Source organism: Pleurodeles waltl, chromosome 9 (genome assembly GCF_031143425.1).
Source record: "Pleurodeles waltl isolate 20211129_DDA chromosome 9, aPleWal1.hap1.20221129, whole genome shotgun sequence".
NCBI lineage: Eukaryota > Metazoa > Chordata > Amphibia > Caudata > Salamandridae > Pleurodeles > Pleurodeles waltl.
Window position 1 is genome coordinate 683,827,262 of NC_090448.1, and position 13,208 is coordinate 683,840,469.

The window sequence follows — 13,208 nt, forward strand, 5'->3', positions numbered from 1 at the left end:
AACTTGGAGATATTAACTTGTCAAAACATTGCTGATGCTTCAGAGAACACCCAAAATTTCAAATTATTGCAAGCGGAATTATGGTCAATGAGGAGTTGGAGCCTACAGAGGTATATTCACAAAGTATGGGCCATATTGTCCAAGACGTTAACAGCAAATTGGAGGAAGCTGATCTTCATGTTGTGTGGACTGTTCAAAATGGCTCCAATCAAGTCACTGTACTGTCAAATGACAGAGATGTTATTATTATGCTACTTATAATTGTTGCAATGTTCATAAGTCAAGGATTGTCAGAGTTACAGATACATTATGGAACAGGTGAGAAAAGACACTTAATCCCGCTTCATATTCTGTTCAAGAAACTTGACCCAGAAATGCCCAGTGTTCTGATCTAAGTACATATTCTTAGGGGTGATGACACTTATGAGTAAAAATGGAACATAGCTCGGAGCTTTAACTACTGAAACTGGGAAGTTTCTAAAAGGATTTGCTGAGACAGAGGAAGAATGCGACTTTTAAGATGTAAAAAAATACCTTGTGCTTGTGTGGAAAATGAGTTCTGACTGTCACACATTTGGCGATCTTCGGTACAGTGAGTTCAAGAAATCAGTGACACTAAGCGACCTTCCACCGAAGTGATTTTCTGTGCAAAGACACATTAAAAGAGCTTTCTACTTGATTAGAAGATTGTAGGAAAGTAGCCTCTTTCTAGCATAGTTAGCCCCACTTTTGGCCTGTTTGAGTGTGTGTCAGTGTGTTTTTACTGTGTCACTGGGATCCTGCTAGCCAGGACCCCAGTGCTCATAGGTTTGTGGCCTAATGTGTAAGCATGTCTAGTGTCTGTGTCACTGAGGCTCTGCTAACTAGAACCTCAGTGCTTATGCTCTCTCTGCTTTTAAATTTGTCACTGTAGGGCAGGGACTTCATTTTCCAATTTCAATTGGCATACTGAACCCTCCCTTATAAGTCCCTAGTATATGGTACCTAGGTACCCAGGGCACTGGGGTTCGAGGAGATCCATATGGGCTTCAGCATTTCTTTTGCCACCCATAGGGAGCTCAAACCCTTACACAGATCTGCCACTGCAGCCTACGTGAAATAGTGCACACACTACACTATTTCACAGCCATTTTCACTGCACTTAAGTAACTTATAAGTCACCTATATGTCTAACCTTCACTCGCTGAAGGTTAGGTGCAAAGTTACTAAGTGTGAGGGCACCCTTGCACTAGCAAAGGTGTCTCCCACATAGTTCAGGGCCATATCCCCGGACTTTGTGAGTGCAGGGACACCATTACACGTGTGCACTACGTCAAAACCTATATGTAGCTTCACAATGGTAACTCCGAATAGGGCCATGTAACATGTCTAAGATCATGGAATTGTCCCCCATTCCAAATCTGGTATTGGGGAACCAATTCCATGCATCCTGGGGGCTCCACCATGGACCCCCAGTACTGTCAAACCAGCTCTCTGAGGCTTGCACTGCGGCTACAGCTGCTACCACCTCACAGACAAGGTTCTGCCCTCCTGGGGTTTGGGCAGCCCAGTCCCAGGAAGGCAGAACATAGCATTTTCTCTGAGAGCAGGGAGTTACACCCTCTCCCTTTGGAAATAGGTGTTACAGGCTGGGGAAAGGTAGCCTCCCCAGCCTCTGGAAATGCTTTGAAGGGTATAGATGGTGCCCTCCTTGCATAAACCAGTCTACACCAGTTCAGGGAATCCTTTCTCCCCTGCTCTGGCGGGAAACTAGACAAAGGAAAGGGGAGTGATCACTCCCCTGTCCATCACCACCCCAGGGGTGGTGCCCAGAGCTTCTCTAGTGTGTCCCAGACTTCAGCCATCTTGCTTTGAAAGGTGTGGGGGCACTCTAGAGGGCTCTGAGTGGCCAGTGCCATCAGGTGACGTCAGAGACCCCTCCTGATAGGTCCATACCTGATAAGGTAGCCAAACCCCCTTTCAGGGCTATTTAGGGTCTCTCCTGAGGGTTCTCTTCAGATTCTGCTTACAAGTTTCCTTCAGGAATCCTCTGCAACAACTTCAGCATCCTCTGACCTCGGATCAACCGCAGCCTGCTCCAAGAAACGCTGTAACTGCAACAAAGTGTCTACAAGAGACACTTTTCTTCAGCAACCTCAGCTCCAAGTCAGCAACTGCAACAGTTTCCACGGTGTGCATGCTGTGGGGACTCACTGTCTTCATCCTGCACCAGAAGGACCGAAGAAATCTCCCGTGGAGTGACGGAGTCACTCCCCAGCTCCAAGCAGGCACCTTCCAAGGCGACGACCAGTACCCTGGAACTCCTCTCACGGCGACGAGCGTGCTCCTAAGGACACAGAGGGTGGACATCATTGACAGATTGTCCTGAGGTCCTGCTGACGCAATTTGGAGGAGGTAAGACTTTGCCTTCCCTGAGAACGACGGTACCCCTGTGTTTTGTGTCTTCTTCACCTCCTGAGGCCTCTGTGCGCACTCTGCAAAATTCCTTCACGCACAGGCTGGCTCAGGTCCCCAGCACTCCACCCTGCGAGATCAACTCGCTGAGTTGTTCTCCGGCGGCGTGGGACCTTCTTTTGCATCAACAGCATTTTGCACCTCCTTTGAACCCGCATCCTGCGGCTTCTGGGGGTGCTGGCTGGAATCCTGAGTGCTCTCTGAAGTGCTGAGAGCCCCCTCTTCCTCCTCACACAGAGTTGAGGCCCCCAAGTCCGTACCCGGGTCCATCCAGTGCCATTTTGATGAAAAATGCACTTTTGCCGTAGCCAAGGCTTGTTGGCTCCTTCCAACACAAAATCTCATGTGCAACGATCTTCACGCCGTGGGACATCTTTTGCATCATGCAGGAACCCGCTGGCATCTTCCTAGGGTGCATTCCTGCAGTCATCGTCCAACCGGGGACTCTTCTTTTGCACCCTCTTCTGGGTTGGCAGGGGCTCCTGTCCTTCCTGGAACTTCTTTCGACTTCTGGACTTGGTCCCCTTCCTTTGCAGGTCTTCAGGTCCAATAATCCAGCAGTTCTTTGCAGACTTGTTTGGCTGCTGCAAAATCCCCAAAACGAGGTTTAGCGTGTCCTAAGGAAACTTGCAGACCATTAATCCTGCTTTTCTGGGCTCTGTGGTGGGGTAATTTACTTACCTTTACTGTATTCTTACTCTCCCAGCGATTCTGCACACACTACACTTGTCTAGGGGGGTATCCGTGATTCACATTCCGCTTTTTTAGTATATTGTTAGTGTTGCCCCTAGACCTATTTTCTCCCATTGCATTCTATAGGATCTCCTACTGTTTGCATTGTTCTATGACTATTTACTTGTCTAATTTTGGTGTCTAGTGTATATTTTGTGTATAATACTTACCTCCAGGAGTATGGTCTCTAAGATATTTTTGGTACTGTGTCACCCAAATAAATACCTTTTGAGTATTGTCTTTACTTGTGTATAGGTACTGTGTAACTATAAGTGGTGTAACTATAAGTGGTACTGCATGAGCTTTGCATGTTTACTAGTTCAGCATAAGCTGCTCTGCTATAGTTACCTCTATCAGCCTAAGCTGCTAGAACACAACTATATTCACAAACGAGGAATAACTGGACCTGGTGTAAGGTGTAAGTACCCAAGGTACCCACTACAAACCAGGCCAGCCTCCAACAAAGATGTGTCCATGTTTTGGATCATGCATATGTACAGAAAGATCAGTGTAAATCTAGTTGGGAAGATACTGATGGGGAGCTAAAACCTACAAAATGTCTAAAGCCTCTACCCACAGAACTTACACATACATGTACTTGCAAAACATGTGCTACAAAAAGATGTCCCTGTCAGTATGTCCTCCTCGAATGTTGAGCAATTGCCGAAACAAATAAAGTGAACTATGAAAATGTGTCTAAAACAGGAGTGATAAACATTGTTTTTTTTTTCATATTCAGATCATAAACATTGTTTGGTGTACACATAAAAGTATTAAAAACCATCACTATTTGTTTCATTTCTATATTTGTCTCTTCTTCCTCTATTAGAGGTGCTATTTTGGAAAATGGCAGAAGGATTGCTCTGAGAAGTTATTTACTGTCTCTGGGAGACTACTTGACTCCCAAGACCTGTGTTTTGACACCAAAATGAAGTATATAGGTGTTATGGTTCCTGAAATATTAAATCACTGCAACACATTTGCCATCCAAGCTGAATTACTTCTCTAATGATGCAAAAACACAAATCAAAAATGAAAATCTCTGTACAACAAGTTTTCATGGAGGTATGTCAGGGGGCTGAGATTATTAGTTCACTGGTGGCATTGTCATCGGGACAGGAGGAAATTAATGTATATAAGTTCGTGTTTAAAATTTATCACTTAATGAATTACACTCAATGCAGAAGTATAATTTGATACACTCAGGCAAAATACTTGCATGTTAAATAAGGAATATGTTACTCTGTAAGCATCTGTTCGTTTGATTTAGTGTTGTAGATTCACATGCTCTGCATACTCCTGCCATCTAGTGTTAAGTCTGGATGGTTGTTTTTCTTCAAAGAAAGTCTTTCGAGTCACAATGTAGAGTGGCTCCTTCTCAGTGACACTGCGCATGGGCATCGACTCCATTGTTAGATCGCTTTCCAGCAGCACAATGAGAATGGAGTGTAAAGTAAGTGTAAGTTATGAGATGTCCATGCAAGAAAGAGTAGAATAACCTGCAATGCCCACAGGTGTCCGGAAAGGAGGGAGGGCACAGGTATCCACAGCAGTACATGCCAGAAACAGATGCTAACATGGTCATTAACATATTCTGTTTGAGGCATGTGTGGCTGTAGATACACATGCTTTGCACAGACTATAAAGCAGTCCCCCTGAGAAGTGGTGCCTAACCTGTGGGTGTTGCAGTTGTTTGAAAAAGAGTAAGTAGAGCTGCCTGACCTACATTGGCTTGTTGGCGTGCTAAAACATCCACACAATAATGTTTGATGAAGGTGTATGGTGTGGACCAAGTAGCTGTTTTACATGTCAGCTATAGGAAGGTTCCCTAGAATGCTCCCTTTTTTTGAGTAAAGTGTCCTCTAGGAGGAGTAGGTAAAGGTCTTTTGGCTTTGGCATAACCAGTTTGAATGCGTTTTACGATCCAAAAGGTTATGCCTGATTCGTTTTTGTAGATAATACATGGTTGTCATATTGTCTCCGTTTGGACTAGGACAACCTTGTGAATGAGGAAGGAGAGCTTTGAAGGCTAGGTGAACAACCTGAAGCTCGAGGAAGTTGATATGGTGACCATGGTGCTTGGCGTCCCATATATCTTGTATTGAGAGCTTTCAGATGTGCACCTCATCCCGTAAGTGAGGCGTCCAATGTGAGAGTTATATAGGGCACAGGGTCCAGAAGAGGCCGCCCCTTCAACATGTTGTTGGCATTGCAGAGAGTGATAACTTTGGTGGTCTACTAACATTAGATACTGTAAGTGACCCTGTGACTGAGACCACTGATAAGCATGTGTCTGCAGGAATGGGGTACTATAGCGAGGAGACTATCATCCTTAGAAGATGCATGACTGTCTTACTGTTATTTGCTGATTTGTCTGAAATTAAAGCAGTAGGGCCTAGAAATTGGGAAGTCTTGTGGAGTTGGGATAAGCTAACCCGATCTGTGTGTTCAGAATTGCTCCCAAATATGTTGTAAATGGGATCTGGAAATATTGATTGTGAATCCCAGGCTGTGGGGCAAGTTTATTTTTACCTGAGTATATAAGTAGTCATAAAATTGCCATGTGGAAGTAGTGGAATCACGTGTTGCAGAATGACGATGTGAAAATGCTCTGACAGAATATTTTCTTTCAGTGGCCTGAGATCTAGGATAGGCCACAGAGAACCGTCCCTTTTGGGTATGAGAAAGTATAGAGAGTATAGTCCTTGCCCGTGGAACTGGAGCAGGATGGGTTCTATTGCTCCTTTGAGAAGGAGAGCCAGGACCTCCTGTTTGAGTAATGATTGACATTGTATTGAGAGCTGATGAATGTGCGGTGGAATGCTGGGAGGTGTGGTAATGAGCTCCAGACAATAACCATTTTGGATACTATCCAACACGCACTGGTTTGTTGGTAATGCTTACAGGTGGGTGAAAAATAGTCTATGGGTCCCCTGACAGGTGTGATATGAGGGAGGGGAGAGAGAAGAAAGTCATTGTTTGCTGGTAGTGGTGGCATCACATGGGATAACACTTTTGCTTTTACTCAGTGTTGTTTCCTCTATAAAAGCTTCTACAATAGGGTTTTCTGGGGAGTTACTGACTCTGCCCATGCTGGTATGAGGTACAGGCTTCCTGAGTGGTTGTTTTAGAGCCCCTGCGACAGCAGGAATGGAAAAAGGAGCCCCTTTATGTAGAGGTTTGCAGGGCTCCCATGGACTTTGCTGTTTGGGTCTTTCTTCATTTTTTTAAAGACCTCACCAACTTGGGGGTCGGACAGATGTTCTTTGTCAAAAGGGACATTGAGAATATTCTGTTGGAATTTACTGATGCCTAAAATACGCAGACAAGCGTGTCATCTAAAGAGGATGCTAGTGTTAACACTCCACGCTGCAGTGTCAGCAGTGTCAAGGGCACATCAAATTGATTGATTGGATATAGGCTTGCCATCTGCAACTTGTTCTTACCCCCTTTTCCTGTGCTCATCTGCGAGATGTTGGAGGAGCTCCTTCATCTCATCCCAGTGAGCATGGTCATATCTAGCTAAAAGACCCATTGAATTGGCGATCGTCATTGGTGTGCGGACTGAACTCTTTTCCCTGCTGCGTCAATTCTTTTACTTCCTTTGTCGGGCAGCAGGGTATTGCCAGATGCTTAGATGGCCCTTTTCCTAGCACTGGTGACTACCAGGGAATCCACGGGGAATTGCCCTCTGATGTAGACAGTGTCTGAGGGAGAGGGATTATATTTTTTGTCGACCCTAGGAGTAATAATACAAGCCCTAAATGGGTTGTTGAATATGTCCTCTGTGTAGTGTAGCATCCCCTGGAGCACAGGCAGGTACTGTGTGCCCTTGTGTGTGGAGGATAGTGTCTCAAATAGAAAATCCTCTCCTGGGGGATCCCTATGAAGTTGAACCCCATGAAATGTAGCCACCCAGCTATGAGCTCCTGGTATGTGGTGGGAGTTATCAGGAGGTGATGGGCATGTGAGGTACAAGTCTTGGTCCATGTCCCCTAATGGGTCAGCACTGTAATAGACCCAGGGATCAGAATGTGGTGGGACATGAAAAGAATCATCTCCAGTATCAGGGGGACTGGTACCATCACAAGGGGATCCCTGCGTGAAGGCACCTGAGGGATCTATGTTGGACTGCTGTGAAAACGGCATGTGTGGTAGTGGCGGTGGAAATGGCGGTAGTGGAGGTGGTAGAAGTGGTGGTAGCAAGGGGGTGAGGGTGGTGGAGGATGCAAAGGACTGGTGGCTTTGTCCATCTTTTTGCATTTCAGTGGAACAGGGACATCCAAAGCTTCTTGGAAAGACAATTGTCTTTTGGATGATGGTGGCAGAGGAGGCAGTGGCTTGGCTAAAATCAGTCCATTCTGGGGAGGATTTGGATCTGGATCTATTGCTACTGAGAGCCCAGCTTTTCTTGTAGTTTGTGGGGAATAAGCTCCACTGTTGCCTCAATAGTCTTTTTGGGTCTTACTTGATGTTTTCAGATCCAAGGCGATTTTGTGTTTCGGCACTGAAGATCCACTCGGAGCAGAAGTGGTAGATGCTGACGAACGGTGTGGAGATTGAATAGGGAGTCAGCGCTGAGGATTTCGGCTTTGGATAGTGTTTTGGCGCCATGCTGGAGTGCAGAGTGTACGAACTGGATTCTCAGTACCGACCATGGGCTACAGGCAGAGGTGGTTCGAAGGCCTCTTGATCTGTAGGTGTTAGTCTTTTGAGATGCTCCATTCAAGGCTGATGGACAGGGGGTACGGTACCCATTATGTGAGACTCCAGCGTTACGTTAGTGATTTCAAACTGAAACTCTGGTCACTGGGCATTTTGTGTGACAGCGCAGACAGAAGCAGAATGGCGTCTGTTCCATCAACCAGGACGGTATTGTATGGAGACTTCACTGGAGACTGAGTGCAAAGACCCCGAAGGACAAGGTCTTCTGGAGGCTGGGATAGAGTTGTGTCGACTTGACGGTTGGTTCTACCTCGACATGCAAATAGGAGAAACGTGATCGATAACAATACTAACCGTAGACAGATATAGAACAGAAAAAGATCCGGTGAGCCTCGACTCGAACCATAAGCACACAGGTCCAAACCAAACGGCTGAAAGAAAACAATCTAACAAAGGAGTCAATGCCCATGCACTATATCTCAGAGGAGTCGTCGTCACTCTACCTTGTGACTCGAAAGACTTTCTTCAAATAAAAACAACCTGCACACATCACTAGACATTAGATGGTAGGATTATGCAGAGCATGTGTATCTACAGCCACACAAGCCTCAAGCATACACTTTTCAAAAATGTTGAACAGGCATTTTTTGCTTGATGTTTGTTGCACGATTTACATGCCAGACATGTTCAAGGTTTAACTTCCTCATTGACTCGTAACAGCCCAGCCAGACCCTTGGCTCGACGTTCCCTGTTAATCTGTTGGCCCACCTACCTCTACTGTACAACCATATGAATGGGACTCTCCCAGCATATTATGCCAGTACGACAGTAGAGTGTGTTTCCCCCACCAATGCCATGACAGTGCTTGTGTTCAGGTGATAAGGTGCTAGATGCATTAGGAAGTGGGTTCGGCAAAATGTCAACAGCATACACTGGTTGCGTCTCAACTCATCAGAACTGAGCTTCTGCTGATGTAATGGCTATCACAGCATATCTATAAGAGCTCAGAGGTCTTGCTTCATCCCAACATGTGCCACAGAAGATCAAGTCCATTGCCAATGAAGGGCATACATTTCTTTGGCTTACGTTCATAGCCTGGATGTGGTGAATGCTTTTTTTCGTAGGCCACGTCCAGATCAGACTCATTCCAGCTCTTTTGGCTCCTCCTTCTTATTGCTGCCTGGTCATCTATGGTGAGATATAGAAGAACGTAGAAAGAAATCAGAAACTCCAAAACACATTCACAGTACTGTGGGATCTGTTTCTCTTGGGAGTGTTTAATTATAGGGTTTAGTGCATGAGAAATCAGACTCATGCTATTTTTTTCTTTAGACGTTCTTTATTGAAGTTTTAGGTATATATTTTACAACCACAACATATTCATGTTTTACTGTCTAACACCCAAAATGTACATAAAAATATAAAACATTATTACCCATCCACCATTGCTAAACACAATCTGTGCAGGCCCAAGCCACCTAACCACCCCCTCTCCAGCCCCATCTCCTCCCCTCCCACCTTAAGAAGATAATGCTAACTTAAGTCAAATTGTGCTTTATTCTATTTTGGATGTGATAGTGTAAAGTAACTTTATGATCACTGTTGCTGTTTTGTCCCTTGCTGTAATAAAGAATAGTGAGCTTTACACTAAAAGACTGGGACTTGCCCAGCCACACTCAACTGGATGTAACTAATCAAGGACAACCTATCTGTCTCAGAGCAAATTACATACTACATATCTCAAGTTATGTTCCCTTGAATATACTCTGCGAACACCTGAACCTAAAGTAGTAGAATGAGAAAATGTAAAAATATATTCTATAGTAAAATTCTTCTTCTTGCTTTTTTTCCCCAATGATGCACACCCTGAGAACTATGCATTGTTGTAGTGAATGTATGAAATCCTTATCTAAAGCCCAATAAAAGGACCTGCATTTTCTGTTTGTGAGCTCTCACCTTTCCCTTTCTTAGAAGGGTAATCTATGCTGGATTTTCCATTGAACGTCACTGAGTTGTCCATGTACTTATAATTTATATGCCAATTTGCTTAGCTGATTGATGATCCATCTTATGTATTGATGTATTAATATTCTTTGAGTAAACTTTTAAGTGTTAGCAATTGTTTGTCATTCTTATTGAGAATGTTTACAGCTTCATCTTTATGTGGGAGATTTAATAGGTAGAGACGAGCCCATTGGAGAGCACCAACCTCCGTTAGGGACTACACCACTCCCGGTCCAAGTAGTTAGTGCACACTGGGCACGTAAATGAGACACAACTTTGTGCGCTGACAGATCTAGCAGCAGAGGTGATGGTTCTGAGTGGGTCCATCCAGTACAAAGTGGACCCAGTTGGATGAGATGAATTGTCCATCAAACCAATTACTATACCTTCAGTATTCAGGATGTTTTACCCTGAGATTGGAATTGACACAGCCCAAACTGATCCTGGTTCCAGGAGATCATGGAGAGACGATGTGGCTGTTTTGATAATCCAGGAAAGAACAACGCAAGTATCAATAGGGATTTGCAGGTGTGCGGAAGCTTATTGAGAAACAATGCAAAGCAGTGCATTTTGGGATTTTTAGTCTGACACACTGTGGTGTAATATGCGAGGGAAAGCAGTGCATGTTGGGATTTTTTAATTTGACATATTGTGGTGTAATACAGTAGACTGACTTTACATTTAACTATTACATGGCAATAGTTCTTGTACCTGTGGGTACGACAGTTATTGTACTTTTGGCAATGTTTGTTTTAACTTTTGAGAACAGTATGTGAACTGTCTACATGTATGGCATAAAGTTGTAGAAAGGTACCCTAATTAGATTTGTTGAGGTGTTGAAATTGTCTGCTAAGGCGAAGTGTACTGTGAAGTGCTATTAGTTACACCAAGATAGGGATGTCACATTTTTTGTGTGCAAATGTACTAAACTAACTCAGTAACTGTTCATTCCTTGATCATGCTGGGTAAGGTAAACTTCTAGAGGTCTAGAGTTTGCTATTGTGTGAAAGTGAATAGTATCCTCTGTGTTGTAGAGATTTCTGTTTAAGAATAAGCACACAAATGTTAACAGTGAGAAAAGTCGAAAGAGTTCAGGATAAGATGGCACGATTGGTTGGTGAACACCGAAGCTGCGGTGTGACAGGGTGACTTTTGACTAAGACAAACTAGTATTGGCTGGAAGATAGTGAGCTCAGGTATGCAGTGGGCATGAGATTGGAACAAGGAGTGACTGGGAACATTGACAGTGACAGAATGTGAAATCCTTTTTTTTCTTGCTTTCTTTTTTTTTTTTTTAACAAGAGAAAGATGTGAAAAAGGAAGAGAAATTGCCATCCGAAGGGACTCCAGCTAGGGAAAATAACAGCAAAGAAAGGGTTATAGACATGCATGTGGCTCAGCTGACACAGTTAAGGATGAGGAATTACGGTTTCCACTTAATGGCAAATCCACATACCAAGATCAGAGAACTTGGAATGAGAATGTATGACTTAAGACCCTAGCCTAGACCAACACAATTTGAGGTCCTGAATCTCTGAGAACAGGCTACAAATAAAAAGAAGCAGAAGAAAATTGCATTAAAGGTCCGTGCTAAGGCTGGTTCATGGATAAGAATACAAGATAATGAGAGGAAGAAGAAATGGAGGGAGGAAGTGACTGAAACAATAGAAGCTTGCCTCTCATGGAGAGTGAAGACACAGAGGAGGAAAAACCTAATGAAAAAAAGAAATTAAGGGATGAGACAGAAAAAGAGTGAGGAGGATGACACCTTTATAGACAAACTTCTCAGAACAAGACCATCCCCATATAATGGAGCACTTGCATCAAGTGCTACCACACAGATAGTTGCTGAGAACGGTTTGGTCACTATGGTCCCTCTGGAAGCTATTCACACTGAGACTACCAACTCAACACTTGCATAGACCTCAATATCAGTTGCCTTCAGTAAGATTCAGTCATCAGATAACCTAAGTATCTCTACCAGAGTTCTATTCTTCTGGCTATCCCTCTGAAATCAATAGATTAATCCAGTATGCTATGTTCAGGCACTCCATAGGGAGAGGCTTTAAGAACTCCTGTTGTAGGAGGCACCATGACTAACGCAATTCCACAAAACTTCCTGCTACACAGAGAACAGACTTCTTGAAGACAGAGTATGGCAATGTAAGATTAGATTTCTTGGCACATTACAGCAAGATTGAGTTGTTTTACCTGAGTAACCAGGCCACAGGTGTAGCGCAAGAAGCATAAGCGAGAATGGAGAAAATGGAGGCTTGATCTGACGCACAGGAAAAAAATGCAAAAGATTGTCAAGATGATGATGTGTGACAAGGAACTGAGATTGTTAAAACTGAAGGGTTTGAAAATGCAAGTTAAAAACTGATTGAGAACACCAGGGAAGAGAGTGATGTGGAGAAATTCAGGGAGCGGTGGTCTAAGAATGAAAGGTCAAAGGTAAAATGGAAGAACAAATCTACAGGGGATGAGGGAGAGGACCCAGAGAGAGTAGTAACAGAGGAAGGTTCAGTGAAGAGCATAAGTACATGTCCCTTGGTCTCTGACAGATCTTTTCCATTTTACAAATTCTCTCCCAAGGTTGGGGGAAAATCCCGTCAAGTGGTACATTTAGAGCAGCTAGTGACCATTTTGAAGGTCTTGTGGGAGGATTTGGATGTGCTCTCTGAAGCAGAGGTCCCAAAGGATCAATGGACAGAATTTAAGAGCTGTGAATTGGCTGACGCCGGAACCGATTAGAGTGGCAAATATAAATACACCATTGCCAAAGACTAAATATGACAGTCATTGCTCACCTTAAGACTAAGGTTCCACAAAAGGAAATTAATTGGCCCAAGATTTTCTGAACATCCTAAGAGCCTAAAGAATTTGTACAGACAGACTTTGAGAGGTTAATGCTGGTGTATAGGAAGCACAGTGGTGTAAAGGACCCACTTAGAGACACCATAGCAGGGTTTTTTTGCTTACTTTGTGCAAGGACTGTGACACAAAAATCAGTAATCAGATCATAAAGGGTGTTCTCTACTGGCAAAGTAAGCCTTAAAACAAAATATTACAGTATGCGAAATATTGCAGTGACATGTTAGATGCTAAATAAAGAGGGCTGAAGATCTTGATCCCAGTGCAGGATTAAACATGCAGAGAATCTCCATGTCTTATGGAGGAAATACCCAGGTAATGGGAAAGGGATGAGGAAATGTCGAGAACCAACATAAGTGCTTTAAAGAAGGTTCCTTCTGGTCACATTTGCAACAAAGTGGGCAACTGAAAAGGAGAATGCTACTATAATCCTGGCCGTGCGATGATCGATGTCCAAGCCTCAATTTTGCAATGTAGGG

General features: G+C 43.8%; 1 protein-coding gene across 23 annotated transcripts in view; it reads right to left on the reverse strand.

Moving 5' to 3' along the window:
• PPP1R13L (protein phosphatase 1 regulatory subunit 13 like) overlaps nucleotides 1-13,208 on the reverse strand; it is a 680,831-nt gene that overhangs the window by 109,279 nt on the left and 558,344 nt on the right. For all 23 annotated transcript variants that reach the window (XM_069207788.1, XM_069207780.1, XM_069207769.1 and 20 more), the window contains one exon: nucleotides 8,938-9,039. In XM_069207788.1, coding sequence (XP_069063889.1) covers nucleotides 8,938-9,039 — 102 coding nt within the window. The remainder of the gene's footprint in view (nucleotides 1-8,937; nucleotides 9,040-13,208) is intronic.